This window comes from Meleagris gallopavo, chromosome Z (assembly GCF_000146605.3).
Source record: "Meleagris gallopavo isolate NT-WF06-2002-E0010 breed Aviagen turkey brand Nicholas breeding stock chromosome Z, Turkey_5.1, whole genome shotgun sequence".
NCBI lineage: Eukaryota > Metazoa > Chordata > Aves > Galliformes > Phasianidae > Meleagris > Meleagris gallopavo.
The window spans coordinates 49066372-49078804 of NC_015041.2; the positions used below are offsets into that span (position 1 = coordinate 49066372).

Genomic DNA, 12433 nt, shown 5'->3' on the forward strand with positions numbered 1-12433 from the left:
GAAGAAAGCAAAGGAAGACACTGCTGTAAATAGACTACACTTGTGTTTCCAAGCCATGAAAGGCCATTACCATCTGGGTTTTGTCATGAAGTTGAATGGGAGGTTTATTTCCCAAGTTGTAGCTTGTTTGAACAAGGTTAGTCATATGGAAAAGAGTCACAACTGTTGTCACAAGTATATTCTCCCCACCCTTTGCACATCATTGCCACACTCAGCTGAAGTAGGTTAACTCTGTATCAGCAATCACATCTACAATAAAACAGGATAGTGCTGCATATAAGGCATGGATTTCTCTTTAAGTATCCTGACAATCCAGTGAGGAGCTTTGTTCAATGAACTCAGACCTGAACTGGATGAAAAATGAGGACATGAGGTGAGAGCAGAATGTGCTTATCCCACAAGCTGTTTGTTCCTTTCTCACTGCAGGCAACAATGGATTTGCAAAGACGTACTGCTATTTTGGGAACAGTTGTGAATCAGAGATTGATTTTCTTTTGCTTTTCACAACACTGTTTCATTAGGTGTACAAAAAAAGACCACATACCTTGTCTGTACTTCAGAAGCAGTTCCCATATCCCTCTCCGAGAATAAGGATCCACTCCAGCTGTGGGCTCATCCAGAATGACAACTTTGGAACCACCAACAAAGGCTAAAGCAACTGAGAGCTTCCTCTGCATGCCACCTGAAAAACACAACAAGAAAGAGAGGGTCAGGTTGATGCAAAGAACAGAACAGAAGTGAGAGCAACACAGTGGAAATTGAGCTCTCCAGGAAAAAGCAAAATTGAGCACTGAGAAGACTGAGTGCTGATACTGTTTTATGCCTTCAGGGTCTCATCACCTGCACGACAAAGATTAATTCATTAGGATAGTTTTCCCCAGTGGAGCACAATTCCTCTACAGGAAACCACATTACAACCCTTTTATGAATCATATGTATCTTAACATCAGCAGTACCATACTTCTTTCTCAGATGCCTAACCAAATTTTGAGGATCTGGAGCATGTCTCTAAAAGCTTGAGATGAATGAACAGGTGCCCAAGAGATTCCCCTCCAGTGGGAGTGTTAGAGGCAGCGGTGACATTATACTTCATATTTTACTCTTCATTGTGAAGCCAACCTGTGACAATCTGCTCTCCCTTACTAAAGCCAAATGTGTTGATAGTTGAGTCAGAGACAAAAGCAGTCCCAGTCCTCAGATACCTGGGACAGATTGATACACAAATCCTGGTATTCCAGAGCAAAGGGAAAGGACATTAACTGAAAAAAAAGCCAATGTAAGAAGTGCATGGTGTTCACAGTGTTTGGAAGGGATTTTTCGTAAGGGCAAGTAGCAACAGAATGAGGGGAAATTGCTTTAAACAGGAAGAAGGTACATTTAGACTAGATAATAGGAAGAGATTCTTTACTGTAAGGGTGGTGAGACACTGGAACCGGTTGCCCAGAGAGGCTGTGGATGCCCCCTCCCTGGAAGCATTCAAGGCCAGGCTGGATGGGGCTTTGAGCAACCAGGTCTATTAGGAGGTGTCCATGCCTACAGCAGAGGGGTTGGAACTAGATGATCTTCAAGGTTCCTTCCAACCCAAACCATTCTAAGATTCTATGAAATAGGGGCCAAGTTACTTAAAGTTTAGGATCTGAGCCAACTTTACTTAAACCTGTAAAACCCAAATATTCTAGTTAGCATTTGGAGAACATATATAATGGGTAGCTATATTACAGGTACATAATTCCATGGTATGAGGGAATGCCCCCTGTCAAGATTGAAACAAATACAAAACATTCAGAAAAAGTGATTGTTTTTTTAATAGTATAAGATAGCATAAATACGATAAGGATTGTTAAGTTTACTAACATATATGATGATTAGATACTTAATAAACAGTTCATTTTTGAAGTGCCTAGTTGTGCAGTAGCCTGTATACCTGATTGGAGGATCCAAACAAGACCTGTGATGCAGCCTCTGTCAGGCCCTCCCTGATAGAGCCTTTCTGAAGCTGAGGGAGCTGCTGACTAATGTAAAAGCTGATGAACCTACCAGAGAGTTTGCTTGTCCTGGCTTTCAGTTTGTGAGGCAAACCAACGTCCATTGCCATTTGCTCCATTTCCTCTTTTACCTTCTTTTCTGGCAGCCCTTTGAGCCGAGCATAGAACCAGATGTGCTCTTCCACAGTCAGCCTAGGGAACAAGAGCAAATTCAGGGCACAGATGTGAGCTGGAATTCATCCTTGCATTAGCACTACACAAAGCATATTTGTTTGCTTAGGTAAACATCTTTCAAGACTGAGTTTGTAGAAAGCAGCTACAGATTGGGTACGTTCAGTCTGGGCTTGATTTCAGAATGCTGCTATTCAGCACTAGTGCAAATAATACTCCTTTTAAAGGGCTCAACAAAGTAACCATAACACCCCAACTCAGCAGGCAGTATTAAACCATTTAGCCAAGTTAAATTTAGTGTAGTGGATTTCTCTGAAGAGAGGAGAAAGATGAGACTGCATGCTCATGTCAATAATTCAGAGGCACATATGAACAATTAGAACACTCTTACACCAATCTCACACCACCCTGCTGTTTGTCATCATTCACACAGCTAAAGTTGTCTTAGCTCAAATAACACTAGTGTTTCCTAACGAATCCAAACTTTCATTAGCACCAGCCTTGCATCAGATGGATGCTACTCACAAGTCAAACAGCACGTTGTGTTGTGGACAGACACCCAAGTTTTGCCTGATGGTGCTGAGCTCCGAGCGGATATCTTTACCCAAGATGAAGGCAGTACCAGAAGTAGGGGGGAATAAGCCAGTCAAGATGGACCTGAGGAATAAAAACAACAGATTCCAGCACTAAGAAGTAGCTGCTGTATTTGATACAACAGATGAGTGAAGAGTAAGAGAAAGCCTTTGGGAGCTACCCTATCAGGGAAGTAGTCCAAGAGATACATATTACTAATGGATGAAAAACTGGCTCCAGTGGTTTTAATGCAATGATCAAAGCACACCCCATGGTGGTGCTTGAAGGAAATATCTTTTTTTCCTCTAAAAGCTTCCCATCCTTTTCAAGCTCAACTCATTTCCTTTCACTGATAAGTCAGAATCACAAATGAGATTACTAAAAAAATGCTGCCAGCAGATGCATTCAGGCACAGCCTCAACCTGAATGACCTCCAGATATAGTCCTCTGTATCTGTGCATCTTCTAAACATTTGCACAATTGGAGTAAGTCAGCAAATCTCCTCTCAAATTAGTGAAGCACCTTCAGTGGAGCTCCACTTCACTTGTACAGCAGTCACACCGTGCTGACAGGAACAGTAATATTTAGAGACAGTTCCACCATATTAAGGTATTACATTAATCTTACATGGTAGTGGTTTTCCCTGCTCCGTTATGTCCCAGAAATGATGTGATCTGCCCTTCATAGAAATTCAGTGTGAGACCATCCACAGCAACCTTCTTGCCATCACGATAAACCTTCACCAGGTTCTGGATGGAGACACCGAGACTCAGATGCATAGGCTCTTCCTCCTTGCAGACTGAAAGGAAAATAGAGCAAAGTAGAAGGGGATATGATGCGTTTAAAAACCATAATTTAACAGCGTGGGAGTTCTAAGAAACATCACATTCCCCTAAGCCTGTGGAGATCCATGAAGAAATGAGCAATGTGAGTAACTGACCACACTTCTTACTCAGTGACAGAAATGTTCCACATAATATCCTTTTAGTTCTCTTCACTTTACGGATTGCACCAGGAACACAGGAATCTCCAGTGTCACTACAGTCAGCAGAAACTAGAGGAATTCACAGCTCTGACGCTGGAGTACCTGCTTGGCTAAGTACCTTGGGTTTCTCTAAACACCTGATCCCAAACTGAGAACAAATGGATAACCAATTTTCACCTTAGCCAGGCTGGTACATCTGCCCTTAAACTCTCCTTCCAAAGCAGGAGACCTGCAGCTTCCTTCAAATCCAGTGCTTACCTTCTGAGGACCCCTTCTGGTCAGGATGAAGGTGATGCCTGTCCTGGGATTCTTCACCAAACCAATAGGATTTCGTGAAAGGAAAGTACCAGGGTCTGGGAATTCCATACTGGCCTAAAGAGAGAAAAGCATTACATGAACTCAGCTGCACCTGGTCATTTTTTCATCTTAGTTTTCAAAGCAAGAAGGGAAGCAATCCACCTTCCACAAGCCTCTAGGCTAGGCAGGGCTAAGATGATCTTTACTGCCATCCTTTAGAGTAAATGCAATCTCTTTTCTGGAATTTTCATTGTAGGGTTAGAGATTCTATTCTAGAACTAATACTAGTATCCTAGAACTAGTGTGATGCTAATATCATCAATGCTCACCCCTCCCCATCCACTCCCCCTGGCCAGCAGTGTCTGAAGTATTAGCAGTTCATAGAAAAGAAGAGCTGAAATGCACCAAACTTCCTGGGGTTAGCTTAGACATCACCACAGTAGGGCACAGCTTCTGTGTTGGGAAACAGGGGCAATAGTCATTGCTGGAAGCTGCAACAACAGGTCTGTGCTAGTGGTATGGGATTTTAATCCGTGACCTTTCTGCAGCTCTGCTTAAAAAAAGCATTTGTTTCGCATCTTGTCAAAGAAGTAGGACATGAAAGTTTAAGTTATAACCTTTCCCACTGAAGCAAATCTCACCTGGGAAGACAGACTCAATGTACCAGGTCATGACCCCATAGAGGAACGTGTCAAACAACATCATTGCAGCAGATGTGGTGATGCTAAAGCCATCTTCTTCTAGTGGGCTCTCAAAGAAGTTGTCCCACTGAACACCAACTCCCTGTTCTTCAAACAACGCAAAGTACTCGCAACCAAAGCCAAAGGCTACTGGTGACAACAAGCTCTGCAAATGAGAGGCATGAACACACATGTTTTTCACAGCTACTCAATAACTGGGCACCTCATCTCTAGTGTATGGGCTCAAGGACATAGCTGAGAGGCCCTAGAGGAAAAGTCAGAAGTCCAAAGATCATGACTAGATCTGCATAGAGGGAGTGGGAAGCTATTTTCGTTCCATTCAAGTAAGTAAAGCCTGAAACCTCTGGTGGACTGCTCTCTAGAAATTGATTTGTTTTCCTACTCCTTCCATTATGCTTGGACTTTCATGCAAGGGAAGATACCACTAGGTCACCCTCCCCAAGCAGGTAAGAAGCACTGTGGAGAAGAAAGTCAGATAATTCTTGCAATCTTGCACATCTGGTCCTATAACACCGCAGCATACAGAGAGACCAAGGGGGCTTAATGTAGCAGAATTACTTTCCTACCTAAAGCAACAAAATCCTCCCTGCCGGTTCTATCAGTCTCTTCATCAAGCCCAACTCTGGTAGACTCTTACAAGATAAATCACCTTCCCATTGCCCCCTACCCACTAATTATTAGTGTCCAACTAAGAGTGATTCAGTGCCACAGTGGTAGAGGCCCACTGCCATGGACAGCTTCCTTAAGACTTACCGCAAAGATCTTGAGTGAGAAGCTCACATAGTCCTGCCAGGCAACACACAGCACGTAGGGTAGGTATAGTGTGAAATACACAATGCCTCCACAGGCAGCTGCCAGGTTGGCTCTGGAGAACACGGTGCTGATGAGAAAGCACTGCAGGATGGTCACAATGCCAAAGATTGAGAGGAAAACGAACACCACACTAGGGTCACTGTAGGGCAGCAGATTCCCCATCTGGAAGAGAACAACAGGTACATCAGGCATTGAAAGGGCTTTCTGACATGGCTCTGGTACAAGGAGGCCCACAGCACTACTTGCTAAGGGGATTCTGGACTTGCTGCAATTTGCACGACAGTTGCTGACCACCAGCACCCACCACCTCCTCCCCAGTGTGCCAACAGAGACCACTGTATACCAGTGCTCTGGATTCTGCTGTCAGAGATCAAACTAGGGAGCTCACCTTGAGGATCAGCACCAGCAGACCTGCACTCATGAGGAGAGGGATGAGGCTGCTAATGAACCAGCTTAGCCAAAGGATGCCATTGTCAAGGCCCATAATCCTCATCGTTTCCTTTAGCCGGGCTTCTTTCTCATACACAATGCCCTTAATTATCACAGCCACTGAGTAGATCCAGGCTAGAGTCATGAAGAGGGGCATAGAACGGCTCATGACACGCAGAAATCTGAGAACAAGAAGGAAAGGGGCCAGAGAAGAAAGTGAGAAGTACTAGTGTGACTGTGGGTATCACTCAAGGGCTAGCGAAGTATAGCGACTGATAAAGCTTCACTGCACAAAGCAGCCTAAGTGCATTGCAGATTATGACACAGCATCAGTGTCTCACCACAAAGTGAGGCTGATGGGTCTACAGCACAACACTGGTCCCGAGCAGGAGCTAGTTGTAGTTCCAGCTCCCTTGAAGAGCAAGTGTAAAGAGCTGCTTTTCCTGGGGACTACTCTCAACTGTCTCTATAAATCGTAACATATCCTAAATCCTCAGTGCACTGTACAGAAGCCCTAATTCAAGGATTAGGGAAGATGAGATCTGCTCCCACACTGATAACACAGTAAGTCATGCCTGAAGAGTGACTAAAGCCCATGCCTCCCAACCCAGAATGCTCCTGGGAGCTTCTGAAGCAGCCTGTATACATACATGTCATCCACATAACATGGATAAGGCATCTGCTGCACATAAACTCCTGTCTTCTTTTCTGTGCCTGTCTGCACCCTGATGATGGCCTGCTCTATCACGTCCTGCAAGTAGGTAAAACCTCCCCACACATAGCGCATGTCCTCAAAGGGGTCAGCACGGGGACCAGGATCCCAGTACCTGCCAAGGGAAATAAGACATTTCAGTTAGAAATCATCAAACCCTGTTAAGAAACTCTTCACAAAGCAGCCTGTCATGTCTCACCCATCCTTAATCTTGTTGGTCCTTTCCACATTGTCAATGTCCATGCGTATTTTGTATTTCACGTGCTGAGGGAGCTCTGTGCTGTTAGGAGCTATTTCAGTGAAGACAACACCAGCCCAGAACCTCCTTTCATCCAGAAGCTCCAAGGACTTATTTATAAGCCGGACTTCTGTGGCCACAGGCTCCAGTTTGTCCAAGTTGACACACTAGACAGGGACAGATTTGGAAGTGTTTATGGGATCAGGTTAAACCAGAACATACTGTAGGGTTAGGAGGGACAAAGGCAAACTCTGTAATACCAATGCCACACCCAAGAAAAGGCTGCAGTGCTGAACTACTTTGCAATGGTTCACACTAGCCCAGCAAGTTGCTAGAGATGTCATCTTATACTGCTTACTGGTCACCCACCAGGCAAACAAGTGTCATTGGCATATAACCCAAAGGTCTTTTCTGGACAAGCAGTTAGGAAGCATTGTAATGGTAGCTATAGGATCCAACCCAAGTATCCACTTTTATAGTCTTATTTTCCTCTGTTAACAATAATCAAGGTGTGTCTCAAAGCCTCTAAAAAGTCAGTGGAGAGACCACCAAAGCCTTTGGACCAGGCTTCTAACATGCCAAAACCTGTTTCTGTTTGCACTAATCTGCCAAGGTGACTGAAAAACAAGCAGATAAGTTTCGTTAGAAGCTACATCTTCCTCAGCTTTAGCTGCTAGCTCCACTGTGGGCCCCAGCAAAAGCCCCAAACAGAAGTACGAACTGCTACATGGCCAAAATGAGCAGCCATTTTCAGTTGCCCAGTAACAACAGAGTGGGAAACCACATGCCACGGCCAAAGCAAGAGCTTCAAGAACAAGGCCTAAAGTTAGGTTCCCACATCTATATTAAGATACCTGAATAAATGGTATTTTCTAACACACTGTGCATTCAGCCCCACCAAGATTGGTAATTTTCGGAACAGAGACTGAAGAGCACTGACCTTCCCTTCCCTTGAGCCACCCTTCCCAGTAAGCAGAATTCCAGCTGCAGCTGTCTCCAGCTCCCTGCCCACACCACAGCACAATCTTACCTCCATGAAGCGGGAGATGGTCTGAATAGCTCTATCTGTCTCATTGAAAGCATCCACCCAGGTGTACACCATTCCATTATCTGTCTCAAACTCTTCTGGATGCTTTGACAGGAAATGGGCAACATCCTCCACCGTCCAGTTGAAAGCTGGCAAGTGCAGGTCCCAGAGAGCCTTGCTTTTCAGCAGCGTCTGTAGTTTTTTTTGTCAAAGAGGAAATAGTTATCTTGAGAATTACCGTTGGACCTCTCATCTTGTCATTAAAATGATTATTATTGTCTTTTGAAAAAGTACAGGAAGCCCTGACATTACACTGGAGGTGCCCCAGCAGGCAGGTAGTCTAATTTTTGCTGTCTGCTACCCAAAAGCGTCTGCTTTGTCTCCTTGCACTGCTACTCATACCCCTTTTTTTATAGTGTGAATCTGTTTCTCCATACGGAGTAGCTCAACCTCCGGGGGCCGACAGCTCTGGGTATCTCCTGGTCTTCCACGCCACAAACAAGCTGCTAGGCATGCTTTGCAGGCTGGCCTGCTCTATGTCTTGCCTTATCTTTTCCATGGAGGGGGCAGCAGAGAGCCATGCACAGCCCTGCGCCGCCCAGGCCCTGCTCTGCCCTAGGTGGCAGCCGTGTCCCGGACTTCTCGGGCAGGAGAGAGCTGAAGCAGAGATGAAGATCCATGCCTTCCCCACTTCTCGCACGCCAACGGGTTTTCAAAGGCAAGATACAGAGAACCAAGAAGTATCTTCAGAGATGCGTTTGGCTGACCAGCGGTTGCCAAGCTCTGCTGGCCTCTTTGAGCAAGTCTCTGCTCCCCACTGGGATGGAGATGGGGAAGGCACAGACAGGGGCCGGGTCTTTCACCTGCTAAACAGAAATACCAGCACCAAAGGCCAGGGGGCTTTCTTAAGTGTTTTTCAGTTGCGTTACTGACACCAGTTAAAACAGCCTCCAACAGCAATGATGACCTGCCTCTCTGCTCTCCCATTGTGAATAACGATGTTTTCACCTGTTTTTAGCTCCCAGTTTCCAGAGGATGAGCTATGGTCCCGCTACATGTATATGCAGACCCTGTAGTCTGAGCTGGAGCACTTGGCACTAAAGCAGAACTGAGACCTGTCAGCAGCAATGTAATAGCAGATAGGAAGGCAGCGTTAACTGTAAGGACTACAGCTGAACTAAAGGAGAGGAAAAAAGCCAGCACAATACAGAAAACTAAAAATTGTAACCAATAAAAACAGGAAATTTAATTTTTTTGCCAGAGCAAAGAACAAAATGGAGAGGTAGGGAGCTTCCCCATGTGCAGCTGTTAGTAATGAGCCAGAAGGCAACGGGTCACACGGTTACAAAAACAGAATCACAAACTGGGAAAACAGATCAGGCCAAGCTGACAGAGGAGAGCACACGAAGAGGAAATCCGAACAAACAGGATAGGCCACACGAGCTCCCCTCTTCACACTCATCTCTGGAGGCTGCCTCACCCTACTCTGACTTGCAGCGAGGGCACCACGCTTGCAGGCAAGAGGCTCAGCCTCATCATCCCTGAAGCAGCAACAAAAATGAACATTAGCTTGGGGTGGGGGCACACATCATTGTCCCTGGAGTTAGCAGCAGCATCAGGCTGTGTATGCCTGAGATCAGTGAGAACAGCACTTTCCTCTACTTCTACAGAATGAAATATACCCAACCGTTTCCTCAGTCCAGAAAGCTGGAAGCTGACAATCACCCAGCATTACAGCAGCCTCAGGGACTTACAAACAGCAGATGAGAGCAGCCCCAAACAGACTGCTGTATGTTTTAGCCTATCCATGTAGAAGTGACCCATGCTGCATCTCTAAACCTAGCAGGATGCTGGCTGGGTACACAACAAAGTACTGCTGAATCTGTCAGCTGCAGCAGGAAACTGCAAAGGGATCCCTACCACTGTAACAACAAGCAAAAAAGTCAGAATCAGTCAAGCTGGACTCATCTGAAAAAATTAAACCAATAAAACCCTCAAACAACTAGGAATATTGCAATTGCAAACCAGTAACCGAATCCTGACTCTGTGAGCACACCCTTCAGCAAACAGTTTGGGTTTGATTCTCATCTCTCCTGATGCCAGCATATACAGAACTAACTTTCATAAAGTTAGCAGAGGCACAGGAGTAAGGAAAATGATGTCACTGTTATCCCTAGTATGTCCCATTCATTGGGAAGTGCAATGGGACCAGTCAGAGACTATTCTGCCCACCATCACAATTGGGATAATGTAAGAATGAACTTCAAGGCTTAAGATCTAGGGAGATCTCTGTGTAACACCCACCCAGCACAGAAGTGCAAAGACTCACTTCTCAGAATTACAACTGAGGGAAGGAGTGTGAACCTAGCTTCTTGTACTTTTATTAAATAATGCATGCTTTGCACCAAGCACAATGCACTGGGGAGCCAACAGACAAGCAGAAAGCATGTCAAATCCAAACAAGACTCTCAACCCCTTGTTCATGATCTTGTAAGCATGGCATATTATGAAGTGATAAGCCACAGGGTGATGTTTCTTCTTCCCCTATGACACCCAACTATTACTAATTTAAGTGTACCATGCTAACCCAAAAAAAGTTTTCACAAGGTTTGTGCCAGATGATCACCAGGCATCTAGGTTCAGTTCTGGAACAATAACTATTCAAATCTTACTGCACTCATAGAGCCTGAGGCCACATGACACTTTCTAGGATTTGATCTAGGCATATGGTAGCTCGCTTTGTTGCTATCATGAAAGCAGCTGCTCCAGAGAGCAATTTTTACAGAGGAGTGCACAGCACTGGCAGCTGAACCTGTCACCAACTCCACAGGTCCGCAGTTTACAAAAATACCATCAGCCAGATATTTATAGAACATCAGGGCAACAGTGTGGAAGAAACAACACATTTCCCCACAGAGGTAGATTAGAAACAGCTGTTAAACAAGCTCTGTTCGACTGTGGAAAGTTGTTAAATGGAAGAGTGCTCAGCACAACACAAGAATGGTACAGTCACAGATTGTTTCAAAAAGAGAGTCACATGCATACTATCAACAAAGAAGCGTTATCTAAAATAAATATTTTATCACTGACTGCAGAAAACGATGCTTGTGGTTCTGGTAAGAACAGCACACTGACCCGAATCAGATCCATTTCCTGACTGCTTTCCATAAACGTCCAGATCTTTGGGCTTATCTCCTCCCACATCCCCCCGATGTCGCGAAACACTCCCAGCTCCTGGAATGTCCTGTTCACCTGTTGGCAAAGAAGAGAGGAAGGTTATTTCCAAAACGTGGCTCAGACCCACTGTGGCTTAAAGGGTGCACTGACCTACCAAGTTCTCAGTGTTGCTTATATTCAAACAGCAATTCAGCTTCAGCAAGGATGGGAGTAAGAAAAATCTTGTGCACAGGGAAGGAAAAATACAAAGAGAAGTGCCTGTGGCTGAGAAGGGCTTAAGGCTTGGTGGAGAATGTTTCCTGCTTGGAGATGAAGGGCACACAGAGGCAGCCCTTCCCATTTAATAAAAGAGGTTGCTGAGGTGTTTGGGGAATTAAGAGAGAGCATTAGGTAAGCCACTATCAGAAATGATTAAGGATCAGCTGACAAGCAGGCAGTGGAGAAGACCCCTGATGGTTTACCAATGTCCTCCCCAGTCCCATATCCCACATTAGAGTTGCAAATTCTGTAAGTAATTAAAAAGCACCACTAGAAATGTTTCCAGCAAGATGCAGAAACAGAGTTCAGCCTGGCTTTTCTTCCTTGAGCCTTTGACAGCAAGCGCATGGGAGGTGAGAGACTAGGGACAGTGCGCTTTGTGGACAATCCTTTCTAGGCTTGCATTTGGACTGAATTTAACACAGAGCAGCTTAGCTGTACAGTCAGAGCACATACCTCACACTACATATCAGAGGACAGAGTTAGAGTTACCTCAGCCATGATCTTCCTTATGGCTGGCGTGTCTGGAGTGTACAAGACCTTCCCAATCAGCAAAGGCTTCAAAGCCCTCCAAATAATTCTGGAAAGTGGGCTGGATTCCAGGTTCTTCATCAGCTCATTGCAATAGGGTGCTGAGGAGGAGAGGAAGAGGTAAGCAGCTGAGAAGCACTGTGACAACTGCAGGAGGTACATGCCCCATTTCTGTGCACTTTAAAGATGGTCAGAGCTGACAGGAGAACAGTTGTCTTACAACAAAAAACTTCTGCTGCACAGACTCACAAAAATGCCCTTTTCACCCTAAGTCTTCACAGTTTGCCCAGCAAGTGCAGAGAATCTGCACAGTCTCTACCAAGAACATCCATAATCATTTGCACTTATGAAATCCACTGCATGACACAGGCAAAATCTGCAGAGAAAAATGACCCATTTTCAAAGGTTGCACATGACAGTGGACCCCATTTCATAGAAAGTGTCCAAATAGCCTTCCTGGATTCTACACAAGACCCTTGAGAATCCCCTGCATCTTGATATCCTCCCTGTCCCTAAGATTACATGCAGGGAGCAAC

The 12433-nt window shown here is 45.1% G+C and overlaps 1 protein-coding gene across 1 annotated transcript in view; it reads right to left on the minus strand.

Moving 5' to 3' along the window:
* The window catches only part of ABCA1 (ATP binding cassette subfamily A member 1), an 83058-nt gene that overhangs the window by 21046 nt on the left and 49579 nt on the right, over positions 1-12433 (minus strand). Inside the window, exons 10-22 of the mRNA XM_010725981.3 lie at positions 11859-11998; positions 11067-11183; positions 7935-8123; positions 6866-7071; positions 6605-6781; positions 5914-6136; positions 5466-5687; positions 4653-4857; positions 3973-4086; positions 3357-3528; positions 2682-2813; positions 2038-2177; positions 545-682 (exon numbers count right to left, since the gene is read on the minus strand). Of these exons, the coding sequence (XP_010724283.1) occupies positions 545-682; positions 2038-2177; positions 2682-2813; positions 3357-3528; positions 3973-4086; positions 4653-4857; positions 5466-5687; positions 5914-6136; positions 6605-6781; positions 6866-7071; positions 7935-8123; positions 11067-11183; positions 11859-11998 (2175 nt within the window). The remainder of the gene's footprint in view (positions 1-544; positions 683-2037; positions 2178-2681; positions 2814-3356; positions 3529-3972; positions 4087-4652; positions 4858-5465; positions 5688-5913; positions 6137-6604; positions 6782-6865; positions 7072-7934; positions 8124-11066; positions 11184-11858; positions 11999-12433) is intronic.